At 34.5% G+C, this 27,212-nt stretch overlaps 1 protein-coding gene across 2 annotated transcripts; it reads right to left on the reverse strand.

Moving 5' to 3' along the window:
• Positions 1 to 27,206, reverse strand: LOC122020655 (transmembrane E3 ubiquitin-protein ligase FLY1-like). 2 transcript variants are annotated; one of them, XM_042578664.1, is made up of 14 exons: positions 26,744 to 27,206; positions 26,140 to 26,206; positions 24,455 to 24,582; positions 23,176 to 23,291; positions 14,694 to 14,748; positions 5,079 to 5,142; positions 4,925 to 5,002; positions 3,982 to 4,139; positions 3,845 to 3,904; positions 3,634 to 3,727; positions 2,393 to 2,560; positions 957 to 1,285; positions 480 to 596; positions 1 to 380 (listed from the first exon to the last, which is right to left on the reverse strand). In XM_042578664.1, the coding sequence occupies exons 1-14, from the start codon at positions 26,882 to 26,884 to the stop codon at positions 279 to 281; spliced, it is 1,677 nt and encodes a 558-aa protein (XP_042434598.1). In that variant the 5' UTR covers positions 26,885 to 27,206; the 3' UTR covers positions 1 to 278. The 2 variants fall into 2 exon arrangements, with proteins under 2 accessions (XP_042434598.1, XP_042434597.1); XM_042578663.1 differs by having other exon boundaries at positions 3,982 to 4,142.
• Between the last annotated feature and the right edge of the window lie 6 nt (positions 27,207 to 27,212).

Consider the following 27,212-nt stretch of genomic DNA (forward strand, 5'->3'; position numbering starts at 1 on the left):
TTCACAGTCAAAGAAAGTAGCTTTACTCACAAACTTGCAATTGTTAAGTACAAGAAGAAATCTGTACAGTTTGTGTTTTGGTATAAATTGTGTGATACATTATAAATTGTTTTGATACATTAAGAAATGAGTGCATTGTCTTTCGGTTTCTTCATCAGCCTTTGCAATAGGCAGCTTCTCCAGAAAATAATTTAAGGCTTGAGAGGTACAAGTTGTGCCTAACAATGTGTTTCGACATAACTATATGATTCAGAGCAAGCGTCACGGTCAGATCAGGTCTATGCAGGGGGAAGAGCACGCCTGCATGTCGGGCATTCCATCTTTATATCCATCCATCTCTGTAAGCACACCGAGTGGAAGCAATGGTCACATGGTGTCACCTGCATGCCCAAGACACGATGGATATGTTCTTGATGAGAAAGAACGTTGATGTAGATGCTATGCACAAAATAAAATTTTGGTTGAACATTTATTATTACCATATAGCGATTTGAGTTCTCTGTGAAGTCAATGGTAGTCATGCAAATGACACAATCTGTCGCTTGAGATGCATAACTTTCAAACTTCCTGTAATAGCAATACTTTTCAGGGAGCATCTGCCAATAACCAGAGAACAATGAGAACTTAAGATGTTTAACTATCGATCGTTAGAATCATAATGTTCTGAAGATCCACACATTTGTATGCATCATCATTCCAACATGAACGATAGGCATACTAGTTTTTGTAATCCTTAAACTAAAGGCAACATGGTCAAATAACACATATCAGGCATGAAGCATTAAAATTACTCATTCTGAAGCAATAGAGTATAATGAGCAAAAAAGATTGGCTCCAAAAAGCACTTTAAATTCAAGGGAATTGACAGTTTATATTATCATGCCCGAAAATTATGAAAAATCAGTGTTATCATATTTTGCTGACAATATGATAGAAAAGAAAGAAAGAACTCAAACCTGACGGGGAATGAACCATCGGGATCCAAGATAATGCTGAAGTAGGAGAATCAATGATTGCAATCCCAAAAATACTCCCAAACATATGCACCAATAGTTATCAACCTCTATTCGCAAAAAGTTGCTTGGGCAGCCAAATATGTAAAATGGTATGGCGAGGCGAGTAACAGACATTCCGATTATGTAATATGGGTGCAAGGGCTTTCTTGTATCCCGAATGACATTAGTCACTATCTGGGGAATCCAAAATGAGTACATAATGAAAATTACTGGCCGCAAGAAATTGTGCAGATGGTATAGTAGCAGAATACCACCTAACAAAATCCCATCTGCAAAGTAGCATAATTGGATTAAGCAAGCAAAAAAACTAAATAGAGTAAATAGCAAATATCTGGAACAGTGGAAAATCTAGAGGATGAAAATTATTATATATAATTAATTAAGAGGATGTAGCTAAAATTTCAGGTCAAGAATAAAGGCACTAAACTTTTGAATTTGTAGTGTTAAAACCCAAGTAATTGACATTTCCCATAGAAAATACACCAAGACTGAGAATAATGGGATGAGCTGCTCAAGTAGCAACAAGGTGTCAAGCACACCTAGATGGCATAATACCTTCTCTTCCAACATTTTGCTCGCATTTGTAACTGCCTTAGTGCATCTGCAGCCTCCACAACTCCCTGTGATGGTATTATTCACGTTATTGAATGAAGTTGGGAGATTGGTGGGTGTCCTCATGGTTCATTTCCACCATGAGTTCACTTTGATCCGCCAACTATCCATCACAGCATTGTTCGGACAAGTTATGGTGACCTTTACTTCACAACCTATTGTTATTTCAAAATCTTCTAACTATGCTTCTGCATCTTCTATTATTACTATTAGTTAACCTAGATAAATAGTTTAAGGTTTTATTTCAGAGATTTTCTGTCAGTACTTTCACATCAAGTTGTGCTTTATGGTTAAGCACAAGGCTCCTGTGGTTGGTTGATTTTGGTGTCTTCTCATATGATAAGTTACCATAAGTTGTTTTACACTACTCAGCTTTCTTCTGTGCCACCTATCTCCATAATTGATGGATCACATATCCCTGGTAAAGGAAAAGGTTCTTTATAAATCTAGCTAGTCTTAGTTTTGATATATTATAAGGCTTGGGTAATACATGTATTTTATCTTGTTATTGATTGATAGTAGAAATCTTTAGTTTCAATTAAGTAATTGCAGGCATTCTCAATGAGTCACATATCAAATATTTCTATGATAAAGTGAAAGATGAGTGCATGCTAACTTTTTTGTATGACAAGAGAAGTAAAATTGATTGATATAACTTAGTATGCATGTCGTGAACACAGAAGAAAAAACTGAAGTATAGTTTGATTAGAACTAAATACTACATTCTAATACAGTGACATGCATACTAAACAATAAGCACTCACAGAAACGGCTATACAGAACAGATAACTCCCGCCTCATGATTTCCCAGCTTTCACCATTTTGCAAAGGTCTACTTGCTTTCCATATAGCAAGGAGATATCTCATCTCAAAAATTGAAAAAACAACAAACTTGAAGAAAGCTGCGGTGGCAAAAGCATTGAACAGGGACTCTGCAACAAAAAACCATCCAAGTTACACAAATAAGTCTATCCATGGTAATATAGTTATGGCTTCAGAATTGATCAGCCAAGTTATTGAAGGAAGAGAGTAAATGGGGAAAAAAATAGATATTAACTAAATGAGAATGTAATGAGAAGACAATTTGTCCAAGACTATAATGGTATGACTTCAATGATGTATTGTGCTGACACTCTGCAAACATTTTCCTACTCTTTTTCCTAGGTTTCATTTATTTAATTATCTATTGTGCAATCAATTGGTCTTCAATTCAATTTATTTTGGCTTAATCACATACGATTGTTGAGCCATAAATTGACAAATTAGGCCAACACTTCTTAACTTTGGAGGTAAGACCAAGGTTTTTAAAAAATAATGTTATGTGCTTGAGTTTAGGTGTCAAACTAGAATGGTATAATATCAGCACTATGTTGTGCCAACACAACAAATACTTTGACATTTGTTAAAAAGTGCTAAAATGAATCAAAATACGTTTTACTCATTTAATTATCTTTCACTTAAATTTTTAGGTTTTAATAGTTACATAGTTAAATTAAAAATAATCTTTTACTTAATTTTACTACAATGTGTTTCAAGACAAATTCACATAAATGCTTCTCTTATATATTTGTTTTCTTAATTTGTTTACTTTAAAACAAACTAGATCAATTAGATTATAATTGAATTAGAATTTTGAATAAACAAATTATAAAGTACAATAATCATTACTTAAATTCATCTTGACACACATCAAAGCGTGCCAAAATATGTCAACACAGGATGGTACTAATCTGGATTGACAGTGCATGAAAGATCACCCATGCTGATCTGTATTGGTTTTAATAACTTACCAAAATGATACATATCGACAGTGCCATTAAGCATGGCACAACATTTCAAACCCACCAAAACTTAATGAAAAATCAAAGACAAACAGAGTTTAACAGCTCTTCATGTCAAATCTACCATGAATAAATTAGCATCACAGAGTATAGTATTAGTCAAGGTTAAATCTAACATGAAGTCCAAATAATAGATGTCAAACCAAAGAATAAGATCTACATACCTACTAAAATTCCAGCAGTTAAATTCAAGAGGCATAGATATGCATCCATAATAGCTTGTTGACCAATCATTAAAATAGAAACTTTAGCAGCACCCTATCAAGTAGAAGAAATAAAAAATAACCAGATTAAAAACATACGATTCTATGAATAATCGACAAGTGCAATAAGATGATTATAAAAAATGGAATAATGGATAAATAAAATACTCACAGATTGAGTATTGCTATGCTCCATTTGTCTAATCAACAAAAGAACTTGGAGAAATGATATCTATAAGATAACAAATAAAGGATTCCAAGTGCAACAGAAGATTTATAAGATGCGAGCCACTATTTGATGAAGGATACAAAAGTGACCATCAACGTATAGTTAACTGCTTTGTTGTAATAGGCCTCAGTATTCAAAGAAGTTGCATTCAACAAGATTGAAGGAAAGCACTCGCCATCACCATCCATTGCTGGACCCTCCATCAACCCCTCTAAATGGTAAAGCTCATGATTTCCATCTACTAATAAAATAATAGCTTAGCAAGTGGAAGCTGGTATACAATGGAAGTTAGTGTACAATCTTAGTATTATTGGATAATAAGAGAAAAGAATGCCCTGATATTCAACTAAGATAGCAGGAGGCTGAGTCCTGGTTGCAATGGCAAGGATTGAGAGCAACACATGCTTGAGAAGGACATAAAAACCATATTTTCTACTTTCTTAAACATAACAAATTGGTTAAGATGATAAACCATGCCTGGAAAACGTTTTTAGTACATCAAACAGATTTTTTAAAAGACATGGAAATGGTTATTATACATATGAAGACACTTTTGATTTTTGGTTTAAGCTTAGTGAGGATGATATGCTCTAGTAAAATCAAAATTTAAAATGACCCAAGCATCAATGATTAGACTGTCTATATCTTCTGATATTTCAGTCTCCTTGAGATGTTCCAAGTGAATTTAATCATAGGAGGCTGCATCAAGAAGTTAACTTAAACTGAAATCACTTGGTGACCTCTTGATGGTCAAAAGCATCAGTGGTTCAGATGCCTTCACAATTTTTAGTTTCCCCTACGACCAACTCTCCACTTCTAAATATGCTCTGCACAGGATTTTTTATCCATTTCAAAGATAAAAGAGGTACTGAAACATATACACATATTATAATTTAATAGATGCATAAGAAAATAACTTGCGCTCACAAATAATTCCAGAATATTAACTTTACAGCAAATAACTAGGCAAGATATTATCAGGAATTATATCATGGCTAATAAGAAATCTACGAAGTCAAGTACCATTTTGTCTAGACGAGATCTGTGAAACTTGAGCAGCAATCTCTATGTGACAATGTTTCTCAATGTCGTTAGTCAGAGCTGACAAGATACATTAACAAAGTGAGAAAGAAACATAAATAAAAAAATAGAATCCAAATAGTAAAGGTTATCCTACATTTTTTTCTAGGGCGTTTATCTTGAATCGATTCCTGAAGAACTTGGGAGGAGAAAACTCCAATCTGTCAGCAAATGAAATTTTCAAAAAACAAATAAAGCCAATTAATTTCACGTGAAAATAACTGGGTCCCATTTTTTTTGGGACAACTGGCATATACAATTGTGTTCAGTCATTTAAATGATGGCACTGAGCTCAACTTCATTTCTATACTTCCAGCAAGAACATTTACATTAATTGTAATCTATGTTCCACTTCCATAGTGTGGCTTTCATTTATTATCATCTCATGTAATAGTCCCATGTCTCCTTATCGAGTCAGCATAAAGCAATAACAAAGCAACCATTGATCATACAAAAGAAAGATAATTATTAGAAAAATAAGTCTACAACTGCAATGCCAAGTCATCCAAAGAAAGCATCCATTAATTATTTTGAAATGGGCAATCCCTTACCCAAAAAAAAAAAATCTGCTATATATAATTATATCATCCAATTAATTATTTATGACCGGAACGATATGATTTCAGTACCATATTGTATCATGCTGATATGGTTTCAAAACTTTTTATATATAAATATATTAATTAAAAATATTTCTATTAATATTTGTAACTTACAAACGCTTTATTGAGTTATATTTGATATGTTGAATGTTGACTTCAAGTTTGATATTATTTCAAAAAATGTTTGATGTTTATTGAGAAAAAATTAATTTAGGGATAGCTGAAGTGTAACAAGTAGATATGATAGGATCAAGTAGGTCTTAATAATTTGTTTCTTCCATCTTAAAGTGATTTTGTTCACCTAGTGACTAATAGATAGATGCAACAACAACTAAGTCTTATCCCACAAGGTGAGGTTGACTTGAACTATCTTTTAGGAGGTTTTTTTCCCCTCTATTAATCTTGTGGACGGATAAAGGAGGGCAATAATTAACCATCCTTAAAGAGATTTTTTTTCCTAACTATTTATGTCCATCTATTCCATTTTTTCTGTTTTAGATCTAAAAGGCATCCCTTCCCCAGTACAAAAAGACTATTCCTTAATCAACTCCTTCTTAGATCCTCAATATAGTTCCGATTCGGAAGAGAATCCTTTCTTTGACCCACTTTTTGATGAAACTTTACAAGACTTCCAGCATTGATCTCTTATGTATCATCATTTTATACCACAAAATCTTATGGATCTACGTTCTGATCAACGAACTTGTACTCATGACCGGCAATTACAAGAAGGTTCTGATCATCTTCCTTGTTTTGCTTGTGGCTATTATCCCTCTATTTTACAACGTGGCACTTGCAAACTTTGCAAGAAACAATATTGCAATTTATGTCTCAATACTCTTTTCCAAATTCATATGCCACAAACCCTAGCTGTTCGAAAAGGCACTCGCAATACTTTATTAGAATCCAGAGTTTCTATTCTCGAAACCCGCCTTAATCTCTTAGAAACAGAACTTGCCCTCCTTAAGGAAGGAACTTATCCACTTGAGGAACCTAGTCCTTCTTCCTATCTTCAGGAACCTTATTCAGATAAGGGAAAAAATCCTTTAATTTTGGACTCCTCGCCCCCTAATCCGGAGTTTGTTTTTATCCAAACTCCTAGCATATGTAATACGGGACTTACACTTGATATTCGAGTCCAATGTACCTTAAATATTCAAGGACATGAACTCACATTACATGCTTTCTTAAATAGTGGAGCCACCACCTCCACTATTGACGAAACATTGCTTCTATCTTTTCTTCCTTCTACCCTTATTAAAACCACCAATACACCTCTTTTGAGTACTCAATTTGATGGACAACAATTAAGCTGCATTAAATATGTCCACAATGTACATTTGCGTTTCTTTACCAATTGTGGAGTCTTTAGTTCTCCCCTACACTTACCTCAACTTTGGACACGCCTTATGCCCCATAAATCTATTCCCCTAATACTTGATCTTAATTTTCTAATCTCCCCAGGCCGCGGTCTTTTACTAACTAAGGATTATGCTTTCTTTCCACCCTCATTATCTCTCCTATTTTATCTGCTTATCCCTCTGAGGTTAGCGTTGGGCTACGTGGTGGCACCCCTCCTACTGAAAGTTGCAATCCTACTTCCTCTACCTTACCCTGTCCCTGTAACCCTAGCTGCTCCACCTCATCCTCTGGCCAACCAAAATCAAAAACCAAGAAACCTAAAGTTGTGCTTTCCCTATAGGAAAACTAGATAGACTTGACTCTTGGAGCCCCGAAGCTTTTAGCAATTTTATACCTGACTTTGAGGTCACTTTTGAACCAGAAACTTACTATCAAGATGGTTTTAAACCCTCCTTTTTAAATACACTACTTACCAAGAAAGACACATTAGATGCTGTCATCTCTAGATTAGAAAAAAATAGAAATTCTTGATGAAAATACCCTTAAATATTGGTAAAAAGATAAAGTGTATTGTAAACTGAATATTATCAATCTTGACTTAACTATTAAAGCATAAGACTTAAAATACTCCAATTGGGGCATAGAAGAATGCAAGATGCATATTACTCAACTTCTGGCATTATAAGTTATCCAGAGATCAAATTCCAGACATAGAAGTCCTGCTTTTATAGTAAACAAAGAAGCTGAGAAGAAAAGTGGACAGTCTCAAATGGTGTTCAACTATAAAAGGCTTAATGATAATTGTTATGAAGATGGGTATAAAATACCAGATAAAGATCAATTACTCGATAAAATTCAAAAATCGAAATGGTATTTTAAATTTGATATGAAATCAGGATTTTGGCAAGTTAAAATGCATCCAGAATCAATTCCCTGGACATCCTTTTCTTTCCCGGAAGGCCATTTTGAATGGCTAGTAGTACCTTTTGGGTTAAAAGTAGTCCCTCGGGTCTTTCAAAGGAAAATGGATGACATATTTAGACCTGTGACTGACTTCACATGTATATACATTGATGATATTATAGTATTCTCTAAAACAAAAGAACATTATGCACATTTACATATGATTTTTAACCTTTTTGAACAACATGGTTTAATTGTTTCCCAAAAAAAAATGAAACTAATTGTTCCTTACACTGCCTCAGTCTTATAGGTCAAGGTATGATAACACTTCAAGCTTATATCACCAGCAAAATCTTGGATTTTTCAGATAAAATGGAAGACATTAAAACACTTCGATCATTCTTAGGCCTACTTAATTATGCACGGCTTTATTTAAAAGATATTGGAAAAATTAGTGGATCTCTGTATAACAAAATTTCACAAACAGGACAAAGATATTTTAATCACAAGATATAGATTTAGTAAAATAAATTAAAGTAATGGTCTAACAATTACCTCAATTAACTTTACCTTTAGATACGGATTACTTAGTAATTGAAACAGATGAGCTAGGGAGGAACTTTATTTAGTAAAAGATCTAAATATGGCCCCAAAACTTCAGAACAATTGTGCAGATATACCTAAGGAAAAAGGAAGACTTACATCTTTAGACTTTGAGTTACTAGCAGTCATTTATTGTTTAGAAGCCTTCATGTTATTTATTTGGAATAACTATTTGAACCGATTGTGAGGCTATAGTAAAATATAGCCAACAGATAAAGGAGGTAAGAAAAGGAATAGGCTTTAAACGTTGGATTAAATTTACAGATGTCATTCTTAATAAAGGACTCAAAATCCATTGGGAACATATTAAAGGCAGTGGTAATTCTTTAGCAGACACTTTATCAAGATTATTAATTTAATATTGTTTTGCAGTCATGGATACAAAGAGAGTTCGCACTTATGGCTACCAAAAGATAATAAAATTCGGCAATCAGGAACTTCCTCAATTCTCTCGCAAAGGAGATATTTTTGAGTTCTTGATAGCATCCAACAATGCTTAATAGATAATATTTGGAATATTCCTACTTCACCTGGAATAGTCGGCCAAAAGATAGCCATTATTAATGCTATGTCAAATTACTTCCTTACTACTATTCAGAAACCACTTGGAAAAAAATTCTCCTATTATGCTATTTTCTCTAGGCCTTATGCAGGCCTTTATGCTACCTGGGATGAAGTGAAAGTCTTACTTCCAGAAGAAGATAAACCTCCTTATAAAGGGTTTTATTCACTTAATGAAACCTATGACTTACTCCCAGAGAAATTAGGCCCCAACTTTATTATAAGCTCATCACTTCATCTGGAAAACAAAATACAAGGCGACAAAACTTATTTAATGGCGGTTTCTTCCAATACTAGCCCAACAAGGCAAGAAACAGATATGCTTTCAGTACCACTTAGGCCACTCCATTACCAAACCTTAGAAGTACTACAAGGCCACAAGAAGAAAGATCATCTTTTCTCACTAAAAGCCCTACCAGAAGACCTTACTTTATACTTACAAACATTGAGCAATATTTCTTCTTATAAAACGTTCTTAGAACTCTCAGATGCATTAAACTAGTTTCATCAAAATGAGACCCCCGGAATAATGATTACTTATACAGAGGAATACTCGGAGAAAATCCCATGTATAAAACAGTTTTCTCAATGTGCTACCACAAAACTAATAGACTTGGGTTGTAGATGTCAACTTTTATATTCAATACGTTAAGCTAATCTACAGTTGGAAAATTTCAAAGAAAAAATTATAGAGGAAGACTTATTACGCCAGAATCACTTATGACTTATGGACTGCTCCATCAATTATGGATCCAAGAGTTAGACTCAATACCATTAGTGCCAAAAGCAGCTAGAATGACGGTTTCTTTTTCTTCAAGTAAGTGTTGGAGAAGTCGTCCAAGAGTCTTTGGTACTAATGGTATTGAGTCTAACTCTTGAATCCATAATTGATGGAGCAATCCATAAGTCATAAGCGATTTTAGCGTAATAAGTCTTCCTCTATAATTTTTTCTTTGAAATTTCCCAACTGTAGATTAACTTGACGTATTGAATATAAATGTTGGCATCTACAACCCAAGTTTGTAAGTTTTGTGGTAGCACATTGAGAAAACTGTTTTATACATGGGATTTTCTCCGAGTATTCCTCTGTATAAGTAATCATTATTCCGGGGGTCTCATTTTGATGAAACCAGTTTAATGCATCTGAGAGTTCTAAGAACGTTTTATAAGAAGAAATATCGCTAAATGTTTGTAAGTATAAAGTAAGGTCTTCTGGTAGGGCTTTTAGTGAGAAAAGATGATCTTTCTTCTAAGGACTGATAATGGAGTGGCCTAAGTGGTACCAAAAGCATATCTGTTTCTTACCTTGTTGGGCTAGTATTGGAAGAAGCCGTCATTAAATAAGTTTTGTCGCCTTGTATTTTGTTATCCAGATGAAGTGATGAGCTTATAATAAAGTTGGGGCCTAATTTCTCTCGGAGTAAGTCATAGGTTTCATTAAGTGAATAAAACCCTTTATAAGGAGGTTTATCTTCTTCTGGAAGTAAGACTTTCACTTCATCCCAGGTAGCATAAAGGCCTGCATAAGGCCTAGAGAAAATAGCATAACACGAGAATTCCTTTCCAAGTGGTTTCTGAATAGTAGTAAGGAAGTAATTTGACATAGCATTAATAATGACTATCTTTTGGCTGACTATTCCAGGTGAAGTAGGAATATTCCAAATATTATCTATTAAGCATTGTTGAATACTATCAAGTTGAAGTCTTAAAGGAAACTCAAAAATATCTCTTTTGCGGGAGAATTGAGGAAGTTCCTAATTGCCGAATTTTATTATCTTTTGGTAGCCATAAGTGCGAACTCTCTTTGTATCCATGACTGCAAAACAATATTAAATTAATAATCTTGATAAAGTGTCTGCTAAAGAATTACCACTGCCTTTAATATGTTCCCAATGGATTTTGAGTCCTTTATTAAGAATGACATCTGTAAATTTAATCCAGCGTTTAGAGCCTAATCCTTTTCTTACCTCCTTTATCTGTTGGCTATATTTTACTATAGCCTCACAATCGGTTCTGATAGTTATTTCAAATTTATTGCAAATAAATAACATGAAGGCTTCTAAACAATAAATGACTGCTAGTAACTCAAAGTCTAAAGATGTAAGTCTTCCTTTTTCCTTATATTTTCCTTAGGCATATCTGCACAATTGTTCTGAAGTTTTGGGGGCATATTTAGATCTTTTACTAAATAAAGTTCCTCCCCAGCCTGTCTCACAGCCATCTGTTTCAATTACTAAGTAATCTGTATCTAAAGGTAAAGTTAATTGAGGTAATTGTTAGACCATTACTTTAATTTATTTTACTAAATCTATATCTTGTGATTAAAATATCTTTGTCCTGTTTGTGAAATTTTGTTATACAGAGATCCACTAATTTTTCCAATATCTTTTAAATAAAGTCGTGCATAATTAAGTAGGCCTAAGAATGATCGAAGTGTTTTAATGTCTTCCATTTTATCTGAAAAATCTAAGATTTTATTGGTGATATAAGCTTGAAGTGTTATCATACCTTGACCTATAAGACTGCCTCAAAAGTCAATGTAAGGAACAACTAGTTTCATTTTTTTTTTTGGGAAACAATTAAACCATGTTGTTCAAAAAGGTTAAAAATCATGTGTACATTTTCATAATGTTCTTTTGTTTTAGAGAATACTATAATATCATCAATGTATACACATGTGAAGTCAATCACACAGGTCTAAATATGTCATCCATTTTCCTTTGAAAGACCTGAGGGGCTACTTTTAACCCAAAAGGCATTACTAGCCATTCAAAATGGCTTTCCGAGCAAGAAAATAATGTCCAGGGAATTGATTCTGGATGCATTTTAACTTGCCAAAATCCTGATTTCATATCAAATTTAGAATATTATTTCGATTTTTTAATTTTATTGAGTAATTGATCTTTATCTTATATTTTATACTCATCTTCATAACAATTATCATTAAGTCTTTTATAGTTGAACACCATTCGAGACCGCCCTCTTTTCTTCTCAGCTTCTTTTTTTACTATAAAAGCAGGACTTCTATGTCTGGAATCTGATCTCTGGATGGCTTGTAATGCCAGGAGTTGAGTAATATGCATCTTGCATTCTTCTATGTCCCAATTGGAGTATTTTAAGTCTTCTGCTTTAATAGTTAAGTCAAGATTGATAATATTCCGTTTACAATCCACTTTATCTTTTTACCAATATTTAAGGGGATTTTCATCAAGAATTTCTATTTTTTTCTAATCTAGAAATGACAGCATCTAACGTGTCTTTCTTGCTAAGTAGTGTATTTAAAAAGGAGGGTTTAAAACCATCTTGATAGTAAGTTTCTGGTTCAAAAGTGACCTCAAAATCAGGTATAAAATTGCTAAAAGCTTCGGGGCTCCAAGAGCCAAGTTTATCTAGTTTTCCTGTAGGGAAAGTGTAACTTTAGGTTTCTTGGTTTTTGATTTTGGTTGGCCAGAGGATGAGAGGGAGCAGCTAGGATTATAGGGACAGGGTAAGGTAGAGGAAGTAGGATTGCAACTTTCAGCAGGAGGGGTGCCACCATGCTGCCCAACGCTAACCTCAGAGGGATAAGCAGATAAAATAGAAGAGATAATGGAGGTGGAAAGAAAGAAAGCATAATCCTTACTAAATAAAAGAGCGCGGTCTCGTGGCAGCCATAACTCCACAGTTGCCTCTACATTTATGAGGTCGCCGTAAGGTCATGTCTCCGTGTCGGTGACACTTGGCCACCAAAATAGTAAATTCCACCTATTCCAACAGGCACGACATCTATTTTATAGGTGAAGTTGATTAACCTATTGTTTAATAAAAAAATGCAAGGCTTGAGGAGTTCTATTCTTGTCTTGCCAGAAAAGCAAACATATGTATTGGGGAAGAACACAAGACCGCAACTAGTTACAAGGCAAAGGTGTTTGGAGGTTGAATAAAAACTCAAAAGGGGATATAAAAAGAAAAGAATTAATACAAGGGTATGCTATATAGAATCACCTTACTATTTTCTAGGTGCTTTGCACAACTTGTTGGTAGGATATACATGAAATTCTTAAAATGTCAATTGATCCATTAGCTTGTAAGACCCATGTCCAACTACTTTTGCCAAAATTCATAAGCTTGAGTTAGAAATAATGATAAATATAAAAATCATTGTGTCAATCTAACTCTTTCATTAGATCACAACTCTCTATTTTAAAACTCCATTAGATCACAACTTTTCGTCTTCAACAAAAAAAAAAGGGTGTGATGACCTTCCCCATTTAAGATTTGATGCCCCTATTAAGGTGGAAACTCCACCTAGGAATTGCAAGATCATTCTTCATTGGCAATATAAGAAGTCCAGTGGTGGATTCCTTTAACACGGCTAACCTTTCCAATCATCTCATCATGCTTAGGATTTTAACAAGGGCAACTTTGTTAACAATTGTAATAACTCATTTAATGAGATAATTGACTCATTAACTTTTTGGAACGACCACTTGTCCAAAATGCTTAAGCCAAGTTAATAATGTCCCATCGGGGCGGTACGGTAGTTAAGGCATGGGTTGTTGCCACATTAAGTCATGGGGGCGCAACTCGGCACGTCCGAGCATGCCTTCCCCCATGTCTTGGCCACTACACTAATGGCTAGTAGTCACCCGTGATTTACCTCCTCCGTATTCACCTAGCGAGCGCACAGGACGAGCGAATCGCTTTTTACCACATTAAGCCAAGTTAATAATAGCTCACTGATTTAACCCTATAAAATATCTCCAACCCACTACTTTCCATGTGGAACTAAAGTATGATGCCATATTGCACATTTAAAAAATAACAAGATGTTGCATTGCATAGAATCTGTTATTTCCTATGGGCTTTACTTAATGCACCATAGAATCTATTTAATGGCAAATCATCTACCAAGGTTATTTAGATCTTGTAAATTATGTCAAGTGAAGCTTTCTTTAGTCTCTAATTAAATTAGACAAAAACAAAAAAACTAAAACTATTCTAGGGAAGAAATAATGCTATACCTAAAAAAGACTCGATCAAAATAGGAACTAGGAAAGATACTAAATCAAATTAAACTTACCAAAATTATCCAACATTCATAATAAGGCTATTAACTTAAAAACTACATTAAATAACCTATCCTCCTATACAAGAGGATCTACCAAATAAACTTCTCAAAATCTTAAACTTTTAAAACTTAAATTCCTAATTTACATTAGACACGTAATTAGAAAGTGAGATTAACAAGTATATGAGGGGTAATCAGAAAGTTAGACCAACAACTATACAAGGGGTAACACCATGTTGTAGAAAAAAGTGCATACTACTGAAACGAAACAGGGTAATTAGTTCACTTAAACAGAATGCATAAACTGAGAAAACAAAAAACGTCTCAGATCTCTGAGCTGTGTATAGCATTCATTTAAATATGAAGCACTAACAAATAAGAGGTCTACACCTTATAATACTTAAAGAATGTAAGGTTTAGTTTCAGACTTTTTCATGGAAGGTTGGATTTATTGATTAATTATACATCTTTTACCTTCAATACAAATAGGCTGTTGATAAGATGAAATATCAGTCTTTCATGATGCATCAAACATCCAAATAAAAATATAGAAATCATTTTACGGAATACAAAACAATCTATTTCGAAAGAAGTCGACTAAGGCTAACTATAAAGACTGCTAACTACTTACCAAATGATAGGGATTGGAGAAGTAATCCTGTTGAAGTGGCTCATTATTAGGAACACTACAGGGGGCAATGAAAAACAGAATCATCACTTACATGCACATATGAATGGGGAAAAAAGTCAAATAAATTAACATATATGTATGCTACCATAATAATTCATGTAACAATAAGAAGAAAACAGGAAGTTAAAGCCTGGAACAACTAACAGGTTGTGTATCTAATGTAATATAACTGAACTATGAATATGCTGGCATAAGTTTGTGTTGAATAATTACTGCACATAAGATATGTCACGTTGGCAAAAGATAATCATCAAGCCATGCATCTTTCAGTAGGCATTTGGCAGCACAAATCTCATTTGTGAATCAAATTTTAGTTATTAAGATTTTATAAGATTTTCTTTCATTGGCAAGTGGTACAGTTCAAACAACTCAATGCTGTGTTAACCACAAAAAAGACTAGAAATGTGAATAATCAAAGAAGTTATTCTGATATCTTCAACAAATAACTAAGACTGCAGTGAATTTTAAGTCCATGGCACGAAAATTGAATTAATGCTCAACCAAGTCAACTAACTCCTCTAAACCAAGAAGAACAAGAAATAAACATGAAATCATTTCCACAACCAGTAGTATCTCTCACCACTTGGGAATTTGAAAAGGCTGCACATAGTTTACCTTGCAAATGCAGAGTCAGCAAAATGCATTGGACATGAAAAGGCAAGACAAGGAGTTAAAAAGATGTAAATATAAAAAAGAAAGAAAATTAGACACAAATGACTGTACCAAGTACTAGCAATGCTGAAATTAGTTGTAGTTCAGTATGATACTAGACCGTCCACCGAGCAGCAGTGTGGTGTATGGAGTGATCAATATTTTTTGTGGGTAAATGAAATGGTGATATTAAACCAAGCTTCCCATCATCAACCAAATATAAGAATTTATAAACTGCCACCAGAACTACAATGCTAAACTGGTACAAATTCTTGTTGGGCTGGTAGAGAATACATGTTAGTGTACCCACTATTCATATCCATCATTGGAACTATACATGAAGTCAGATAATGTGAGCCAAGATAGTCCACACAAGGAAATGCTAAAGGCAATAGGTATGTGTCTGTAAGTGTTAGATTTCTACTAATGCAAACATCGTTTCATGTTTGTATAACATTTGCATGTTGACGCAAGGAGAAGTGACACAACACAAAATCGAACCCTCAAGCCACCAGAAGATTGGGACAAAATAGACAAAGTGAATAGAATTAATATCTTACAAAGAGAAAACAAATCCTTACCCAGAGGAGAAACTATCACACTGAATAAGAAGATTTACATAGAAAATCAAAGGAAAATTTATTAATTAAAACTTGTATTAATACATGGAACCTAAACTTTTTTTGTAAACTGATGACAATAATACATGGGATCCTATTTTTTTTATATATAAATTGATGGCAATAAGACTATTCTTAGTAAATAACAACTTAGTTTACCATACTAAAAATCTTAATTAACTTTTTCAAAAATCTAAACAATGTTCACCAACTATTTTACTATAAATATAACAAACTACAAAAATTGTAAACTACTTCAAAATTTTCAACAATTTTAAATAGAATTTAAAAATTCCGCTTGCATTAGGAAGACTATGTCATATAATATCACTCTAGTCAGTTTTCATGTGATGGATGGAAATAATTGCCTCGCTCTAAAAAGGGATAGCACATATCATTGCAGTAGCACATCAAACCAAAACCATTGTCAAGATAGAGGCACTACTCAAACACAAAATTACTATGCCTGATGGGAACTCTAGAGTGCAAATTGTGGTGGGGGCATCAAGAAAACAACAAGAAGAAGTGGGAAGGCTAGTCGAGTGACCTCTAGCAAACAATAGAATCATAGACTTGCTATCTCTACTTATTCTTTTTGTTCTTCATCTTCTTCTCCTTGTTATATTCCTCCTCTTCTTCCTCTTCCTCTTCCTCTTCCTCCTCTAATCTTAGTCGGTGTCAACCAACACCACCTTGTACCAATACATTATGATAAATAACAGTCTCTAATGCCATCTCATTTTGGAAAATTAATGAAATTTCAACACAAAAGGAAATTTAAAACCATTATGAGTGATAAAGGCATGTTAACACTACATTGACTAGTAGTTATCATGAACATCATACTTATACACGTTGATAGGTTATTATCACTTCGTACACAAAAACAAAGGGAAAGGACCAAATTTCAAACACTTTATTATGGTAACCCTATATAAATGTAGTATGCAATGTCAAAAGCCAACCAAGATTCAAAATCTCAATATGTGCCGAACTTTCGGTCTTTGAGTGTCGGTAATGGATTGGAGTTGAAGAAGGATAGATATGAAATATAGAAAGGAGATATTGTTTGTGTTGAGCATGGTTTTAAATATTATATCATGATTGGCAAAACGGTCGAAATATATCATTCTGGTAAATTAGTGAAACTCAATACCACTTAGGATAGACAATATCTCCTTCCTTCACTTCATTGTCTTCAACCTCCAATATTGCATCACTTCATTGTCTTCAACCTCCAATATTATATCTGTTAGATTATATATATTTATTAGAGTTATTTGTTTATAACCTTTAGGGCAATTTAGTCTTTTACCCTTTTAGTTTAGGGCTTAGGATTTTTTAGCCTTGAATTTCTTTTTGTTTTTGCATTAACTTGGTTTTGTTTTTTGCTCGGTTATTTGTGAGCACAATTCATTATGTCATCATGAAGGGTTGCACAGATGATTCGCTTCAATCGATTAGTATCTGATTCGATGGAAAAAATTATTCGTAGTGGGGATATGTTATGAAAAACTTCTTGCGGGAAAAATTTATGTGGGGATATATTTCAAGTGTGCAAGTTCAACATATGGATAACATCGCTGATGATTATGCAAAAGTCGTTGGATGTTTAGGAGGCTGATAATGTGAAGATTATTATGTGGATCAATAATTCCGTTTCACACTCCATTAGTGCTCAGTTGGTCAAGTACAAGACAACCAAAGAGGTTTGGGATCATCTGACAAGATTATACACGCAGTCTAAGTTTGTGAAACAATATCAATTGGAAGCAGATATTCGCGCACTTCGACAGCAAGGTCTGAGTGTCCATGATTTTTATTCTGCCATGTTAGAACTATGGGGCCCGTTGACACTCATAGAATCCTTATAATTGCAAGCATTCCTAGCTTATTTCACTTGTAGAGAAGAAGAACGTCTAATCCAATTCTTGATGGCTCTTCATAATGACTTTGAAAAGATTGCGCGGAATAATTTTGCATCGTAGTCCTCTTCCTTCAGTTGATTCAGTAGTATATGAATTGCTAGCTAAGGAGATTCGCCCTAAGTCTAAGATAGATAAGAATGCATCTGTTTTTTCAGCACCACAGCAACCTACGTCTCATAATCAAAGTAGGTTGACTTCGAAGGTTTGTAGTGATGAGTGTGCTTATTGCAAAGAGGGGCATTAGAAGTCGCAGTGTCCATTATTGTTTAATAAAGATAACCTACCACAATAGAAGAAACAACCACCGCAGCAGCAGTATCAACAACAACCACCATTACTACATCAGAATGTTTCACATAAATCTGATAATCAACCACAACAGTTGTCATATGAACTACCTCAGTCTAGTAATGAAGTAGCTACCACCTCTTTAGATCCACATATACTTGAGCAATTTCAACAGTTCCTTTCTTCACAGCTTTGTACCATGTCTACTTCTTCTCATATAGGTTTCTCATCCTCTAGTACATTAGATACCTTCCTCTTTATGGATCTTAGATTCTGGAGCCTCTCATCATATGTCACCTGACTTGTCATCTTTTATCTCCTTGTCTTCTAATTCATCTTTATCAATTGTGACTACTAATGGTACTCCGATATCATTAATAGGTGTCGGTTTTGTTGTTAGAACTTGCTTGTCTCTTCCTGATGTTTATTATATTCCTAGTCTTACACTTAATCTTGTTTTTTTTTGTTAGTCAATTGTCTTGAGTCTGGATATTCAAATTTTTTTTCTTCATTAAATTGTTATGTGTATGACCCACAATCTCAAAAGGTGATTGGGACATGTCATAGGCAAGGGGACTCTATGTCTTGGGTAAGATTTAAGTACCAGATGTTGCAGTTTCTAGTTTCGATTGTCATCTTTCGTTCTTCTTCTAATTTTTATTTATAGCATACTAGTCTAGGTTATATTTCAACATCTCGTTTACAATTTTAGCTTCATCTGGGGTATTAGGAACTTTAAAAAGTCATGATATTTTTAATTGTAGTAGTTGTAAACTGGCAAAATTTTCTAGTTACCTTTCAATAAAAGTCATGATATTTCTGATTGTAGTAGTTGTAAATGGGCAAAAATTTTTGATTGTAGTAGTCCTTTTGAACTTGTTCATTCTGATGTGTGAGACCTTCTCCTATTACTTTAAAAGGGGATCAAGATATTATATTTTTTTATTAATGATTGCATTCGTTATACTTGGATTTATCTTATAAAACACATATTTGATTATCCTACCATCTTTAATAACTTTAAAACTCTTGTCAAAACTTAACATTCGGCTATTATCAAGTATTTATAATTGTGATTTAGGGGGCAAGTACACTTCCAATGTTTTTTCTCGTTAACTTGCATAAGAAGGTACTATACATCAAACCTCGTGCCGAGAAACATCTAAATATAATGGGGTTGCGGAGAGAAAGCATAGACATCTTGTTGAGACAGCTCATTCGTTCTTATTGCCTGTGGATGGTCCTAGTGTTTTTTTGGGGAGAAGCAGCTCTTACTCATATTCATGTAATTAATAGGATTTCAACTTCTCACAATTCAAATTTATCTCCTTTTAAAAAATTGTATGGTTGTGCTCCTGATTATTCCTCTTTACGTGTTTTTGGTTGTACTTGTTTTATTCTCCAACCACACGTTGAGCGTGATAAATTATCCTCTAGGTCTGCTTTGTGTGTCTTCCTTGGTTATAGTGTTGGTCAAAAGGAATATCATTGTTTTGATCCAGTTAGTAAAAAGTTAGTAAACAAATCAAAAAGTTAGTAAAAAAATTACAAGTCTCTTATCATGTTGTGTTTCTTGAATATATTCCTTTCTTCTCCGTACCTCTTCTACCAAATGACATGACTCATATAAATTTTATTCGCATTGATCCCTTCAGTACCGACATCGACGAAGCCTCACCCATGGCTACTCTTCCACACAACGGTGTCACTGAATCTGGTATTCTCGAAACATTTCCTCCCCTTCCCCCTCCTCCTGCGACTGTTCCCATCACCTTGTGAGATTACGGACAATCCTACTCGTCGGTCTACATGCCCTCATAAGTCTACTAAACTACCTGATTTTGCTTATTCTTATTATTTTAGCTCCTTTGCTTCTTTTGTTGCCTCTATTCATTATCTTTCTAAGCCTTTGTCCTATAGAGAAACTGTTAGTAACCCTCTTTGGCAGAATGCTATAGATAAGGAATTAACTGCTTTGCATCATACTTATACTTGGGATTTGGTACCTCTACACCAGGGAAGTGCGCCATTGGTTATTGTTGGGTCTATAAGATCAAAACTAAATTTGATGGTTATGTCGAATGGTACAAAGTTCGTCTTGTTGCTAAATGTTACTCTCAAGAGTATGACATAGATTATGAGGAAACCTTTGCCTCTATTGCTAAAATGATGACCATCATTCGTACGTTAATTATCGTTGCATCTGTTTGTCAATGGAAAATATCTCAGATGGGTGTCAAGAATGTCTTTTTGAATGGTGATCTTCAAGAAGAAGTGTATATGGTGCCTCCTGGAGTTGCTCACCGACCTAGTGAAGTTTGTAGGCTTCACAAAGCTCTCTATGGACTCAACAAGCACCACGTGCTTGGTTTGCGAAGTTCTCCACGGTGATTACCTCGCTTGGCTTTCGTCCTAGTAATCATGATTTGGCTTTATTTGTAAGTGCACGCGTGCAGGTCGTATACTTTTGTCTTTGATTTTGATGGGATCAAGTCTTTGAAGTTTGGATTAGCTCATTGTTTCGCTATGAAAGACTTGGGTTTACTCCCCTATTTTCTAGGGATCAAGATCGCCTCTTCACCAAAAGGTTATCTCTTGTCTCAGTCAAAGTACATAGCTAATCTATTTGAGCGTGCACGTCTCATTGACAGGGTAGTTGATACTCCCTTTGAGACTAATGTTCAGAACTCTCCATCATATGATTCTTTTTTGCCAGATCCTAACCTCTAATGTGCAATTGTGGGAAGCTTGGTTTGTCTCATGATGACTCATCCTAATATTGCACATGTTGTACATGTGGTTAGTCAATTTGTCACTGCACCGATTACAGTTCATTGGGTTGTTCTTCGCATTCTCCGATATCTTCGAGGAACTCAGTTTCAAAGTTCTTATTCCCTTCTATTTCCTCATTAGAGTTGTGTGCATATTCTAATGCTGATTGGGCGGGTGACCCTACAGATCGTAAGTCGACCACCGATTTCTTTATTTTTCTTAGAGATTCTCTTATCGGAAGAGTAAGAAGCAAGATGTTATTTCCAAATCTTCCATATAAACTGAGTATCATGCCATGGCTACTACCACTTGTAAGATTGTTTGACTACGTTGGTTGCTTGCAGAAATAGGAATTTTTCTTCGGAAACCTACTGCTCTTTAGTGTCATTCAGATTGCGTGTAATACAGTTTTTTATGAGAGAACGAAGCATATTGAAATTGATTGTCATGTCATTAGTCATCATCTACAACTAGGCACTATCACACCGCCTTTTGTTTCTTCCTCGTTGCAGATAGCTGATATGTTTACCAAGGCTCATTCCGCTTCGCGCTTCCGTTTTTGTCTGACAACCTCTCGATGCTTCTAGCTGTAGCATCGTGAGTTTGAAGGAGATGTTAGGTTATATATATTTATTAAAATTATTTGTTTATAGCCTTTAGGATAATTTAGTTTTTTACCTTTTCAGTTTAGGGTTTAAGATTTTTTAATCTAGCTATATACGGCTTTGTACTTTTTATTTTCACACTCTTTTTGGATTTATCAAGATAGCTACTTTTTTCTCGTTGTCAATTTCTATAGTATCATGTCAGGAGAAACGGTCAAACTATATCTTTTGGTAAATTACTAAAATTCAATACCACTCGATACAGACAATGTCTCATTCCTTTATTTCATCTCCTACCTCCTTCAACATTCAATTTGTCGTCAATACCATACATCAGAGTGTCGATGCAATACTAGTACAATATCTTTCCGGTCACAAATCGAAACTATGGCATGACTCTAGATTTTGAGCCTTGTGTTGAGCATGGGCAAAGCCAACGCCAATGTAAGCCCAACGTGGGTAGTTGCCCACACTAGGCCTAGAAAATTTTTTAAAAAATAGTACATGAAATTAAAAAAAATAGGAATAAAAACATAATCATTAAATGATGAGCTCGGAGAAAAGAGTATGCAACGAGTCTCAAAGGTCAAACACAATCTATAAGATCTCGCTCCGTTCATGAAGAAGGTATTTATCGAGAGCTATAGATAGATACAATCACATTGAAACGGGTTTTCCTTAATGATCTTTTAGAGACATTAATTATGTCAAAGAAAAGTATGGTGTATTCATTGATTAAGCTTTTGATATTGACATTAAGTGTATCGGTTGGATTGTGACTATAGAGAGAGTGTTTTCTGCCATGAGAATTGTGAAAGACAGATTGCGCAATTGAATGAGTGATGACGGGATGAATGATTGTCTTATTTTCTTTGTAAAAAATATATATATTTCTAATAATTGATAATGAAGTCCTTGTACAAAGTTGTAAAATATGAAGACTTGAAAAGAAAAATTATAAAGTAATTATTATGTGGTGCTTTATGATTATAAAATTTTATTTTTTTTTTATTTAGCAATTATATTATATAACGAAGATCCTAGCTCCGCCCTTGGTGCCGAGTTATATTGAGTTTCATTGATTTACCGGGACCATACGATTCGACCATTTTGCCTAGAACAGTATGAGATTTCAAACCATAGAGCCATTTATCGATTTTTGTTTTTGTTCTCTTTTCTCTTTCTAGCAGTGATAATGCATTATTTTGAGTTTTGGAGGAAGTGAATAACTTGAAAATGAAACTAGGTAAGGTTAAAACTTTAGAAACATGTGTCACTCACAAGAACAAAGATATTTAAAGATAATGTTCCAGAAGCACACATGATAGCCAATTTGATCACAGATGACAATTCAATTATTTCTATAAAAGCAAACTCAGTAAATAAAATAGACAACAACTACCACAACAATAATTAATATGCATGTTCTCCTACTATACTAATTCTAACATAACGTATAGATTTTATATCATAACAAATAAACACATGCATTGCATGACATTAAAATATAAAATGATTGGATAAATAATAAAATAAGGAAGCTAATAAGAATTGTCACCTGTTTGCCACCATCCGAAGTTTGTGGAAAGGCCATATGTGCACTCCATCTAATCTCATCTGAGCGAACCCATGATCGTGTTCTTTGTCAAGAACATCATGGAAAGTAATGGATCCCTGTTAAGATATAAGATGTCAATATTTGGAAAGGTATGAAATAAGTCAACAAATGACATCAAGTGATCAGCACACTAGTTTGAAGTTTGAACTGCCTTAAAGACTAATGGACTAAACAGTGAAGTGACACTGGAAACAATTCCTCAAGCTTAACTAATAGCTCAACGTAAGAAGTGGGTTATCTTTCAACATAATTATATCATCTTTTATGATCTATTTCCCATTATTTCATCATTTGTTAGAACTACTCTTAATTGCTAATAAATTGCACACCAAGTACAGCAACTAAAATGGGAAGTAGGTTCTCATTTTCTTTTTGAACAATAAAGATGATTCTCACATATATCTATAAAATGATTCTCCATGGTAGCACTCCAATTCATTGTATCAAAATCATTTCTTTGAGGAAAACTGATACAAGCGTGCTCCTTTCACTATGCATCCCTATTCTGCAACTATTTTATTAAAAAAAAAAACAGGTAATATACAGTAGAAATTGTTTCAGATTGTTCTGTAAATTCATGCATCCATTGTGTTAAAATCTCAAGGGCATCTCCAATGGGAGATTTTTGGAGGAGATATTTCTCCAAATACCCTCTCTCTCTCTCTCTCTCTCTCTCTCTCTCAAATATCCCCCATTGTGGGGGATATTTTGAGAGGTGAATAGAAATCACCGGGCATAACTTTATGCCCGGTGATTTCATGATAGGTGGCATGCAAGTGGGCCCCATAAGAGGTAATGATTACTTTATTAAGATATTTTATTATATAATTTGAGATATTTGAGAGAAAGATATTTGATAGGTGAGACCCATAAATATTTGGTTGAGGGGATATTTGATTGTGAGATTTGGGATATTTGAGAAGTGAGATATTTGATTGATGATGTGGACGTGGGGACCACAAATATTTGAGAGAAATATTTAGTGTTATTGTGGATGCTTTTAACTATAAATCTACTGGGCAAATAGAAGAGCCATATGTAGGAAATAACACTCAACATTGGGCCAAAAAGTAAAATATGCTTGAGAGATGCATATAAATGTACTTTGATTTGAATGTTTGATTGAAAATGTTGATAATGCACAATAAATAAAATAACTTCATCATCAAAGAAAAGACACTAGATTTGTAATTTATGCAGGTTTGAACGTCTTTCACACCTGAACATAGTGTACTCCACGAATCTTTGTTTGAGTAGTCACCAACTCTAGAACTGATACACCACTAGATTTCCCAAAATCTAGGAATCTGGAAGAACCATTTGCTACATCTAGAAAGCTCCATTGTCCTGCAGCCCAAAAAGTTACACATCATGACAAGGCAATATTTAGTCTAGTACAAAGCATATATCAGTACTGATTCTCTTGCTTTATTTTTAAATTAAAAAATATTCTTCAAATTGGGTATGATACTTTTCTCTACTATGATCATAAATCAATGCACTTTTTCCTTGAGCAAGAGGGAGATGTTAATAAATGATGGCAATATCTCATAGTAGCCAGAGGGCATCACCATCATATAAATGTATCATCTTTACAAGTTAGCTTATGAATACAGGAAAGGAATGACTTTCTTTATTCCCAACTTCATACACTATATACCAGTGCTGCTTCTCTACTTAATTCTACATTTCTTTTTCTTCTTCTAATTTCTGAAAAAAAGAAAAAAAGTACACATCGTCTCAGATTACCTAGCTCTAATACTTGGATTCTTCATCAAACTCTTTCGACTCTACACTGGCATTGGATAATGACACAAGGACTATGACGCTGCGAGTAGCCGCTTAGAATCTCTGTTGATCACATTTAAACAATTTTTGAAATATCTATGTAGGACACTTGGATCCACGCCCACGTCTACCAGAATCCAAGTTATATAGAATACCAGTATTTACATTACCAAAATTCATTCATCTTCTCAAAAGAAATACTCGGATTAAACAAATACTAAATATAGAAAAAGGAGTTCCAAGTGGAAATTACAAAACAATATGCACAATTAAGCACAACTATCCCTATGGCAATATCAAAAGTCAAAATTTCATAATTAATTATATTGATACTAGAAATTTAAACTGCATACAAGATGCGAGTATGCAACCACCATCCTATAAAGCAAAACTGAGTCCTGAGACAATTCAGTTTCCTCATTTCATGCTTCTTTTGCCTTGAGAAGGATCCTGGAGGTAAGATCAAGCTACAACTAGCTAGCAAAAACACATACTGAAAGAAACTCTAAATTTTATACTTTATTATTAGTGTACTTATTCTACACCTTCACCTTCTAAAAAGAACATACATCTTAGCGCCTTCCTTGCACATAGGTAAAGCCATCTTGAATCAACTATTATGCACTTAGGGAATGTAGCATAGTGGCTAGGCATGCCTCTTATTAGCACTGATGGTAATGCATAAAACGACCACAATCATTTAGTAGGGATAACACCCCCCCTCAGTATAAAAATTGAAGACATTGGCAACAATTTCTAACACCCTTAAAGAACACCATAGCTATAGAGAGGAAACAAGATCATAATCATCAAGACATGCTTATCATGAATTTTACTCCCCATTGAGATTTATGTAAACTATATCACTAGAGAGGAAATGAGATAAACAAAGAAAAAATGCAGATTAGATGACATATCACAGATATTTTCTTTAATATTAATCCAAATAAGAAAAATAGATTTAAAAGAAAAAACAGAAAAATAGGCAAGTGAACTTGCTTAGTTGTCTATTAAACTGAGAAATAATATTTGACATTTGGACATGGTCTGTTTCTTTCCTTGAGACAATAAACCAATAAGAAACTACAGCATGACAACTAAGAATAATAAGCTAACCTTTATATGTTCCTGTAATATTCCACGGAGAAAAAGAACTGTCGCTGTCATCTCTCCTAAGGAAAAGCTGCTAAATTGAAAAAACATAAATAGCCAAAAAGTATAAACGCTAATCAAAGTGATATTAGAATAGAAGAGTCAAAAGGGAACCGATTATACAGCAAGTAAAAGTACATTAAGTGCTTGTTGAAAAAATTATGTAGAAGACTAGCATAAATTCACTTTTGAGTCATTAGAGATACTTAGCGAGAAAAATTCGGAATAAAAAACTTATCCTAACACTTTATCTTGCAATCAGTATGCCTCTTTATAGCATCTACCAACAAATCAGGTTATATTTGTAACGACAAATTCTTACAAGAAAAAGGAAAGATCTCACAGTCCTACTAATCCAGAAAGATTGAAAAGGGTCGTAAGGAAGTCAAATAATCATACCATTACAAGACTAGATATTTAGTTTGCAGCTAGAGCAGTGACCTAGTTCCTAGATGTTTCTTGTGATGACCATTGGTATGGAATGATCCACATCCTAATGTTTTCGAAATGTTCTTGGACATATGTGTTTATTGTGTTCTTTGAAAAAAGGGCAAAGAAGGAAACATACCTCCTCGCCCCAAGCTCCATCAACCGCAAAAGCCCTTTGTTTCAGAGGCCTCAGAGCCATCAAGGGGCTGACCAGCCCAAGAAACACCGCGACCGCCGCAGCACTCCACAAAGACCACCTTTCCCCTCTCCTCCCTTCCATGCTCTCCGTAAGCCAGCCGCCAAGGCAAGAAATAGCCCCTGCCCACAAGACGCGGATGATATCTTCAATATCACAGCCGAAGACGAGTCAATTGAAGACGAAATGGCGTGGAGCCCGAGTCCAGCGGCGCAGAAGCCGTCGAAAGCAAAGCATCTTGGGTGAATCCAAACGTGAAGCGATCAATCTATCTGGGGAAGAAAACGACGGCACGGGGGGTCGTGGTGGAGGTCAAAGGCGACGAGGAAGAAGCAGCGTGGAATAGTAAACGGCATCCACGTCCGGCTGGACCATTAAGTCTACCGCCCAGCCAACACACACTGCAATAGTG

This window comes from Zingiber officinale, chromosome 9A (assembly GCF_018446385.1).
Source record: "Zingiber officinale cultivar Zhangliang chromosome 9A, Zo_v1.1, whole genome shotgun sequence".
Taxonomy (NCBI): domain Eukaryota; kingdom Viridiplantae; phylum Streptophyta; class Magnoliopsida; order Zingiberales; family Zingiberaceae; genus Zingiber; species Zingiber officinale.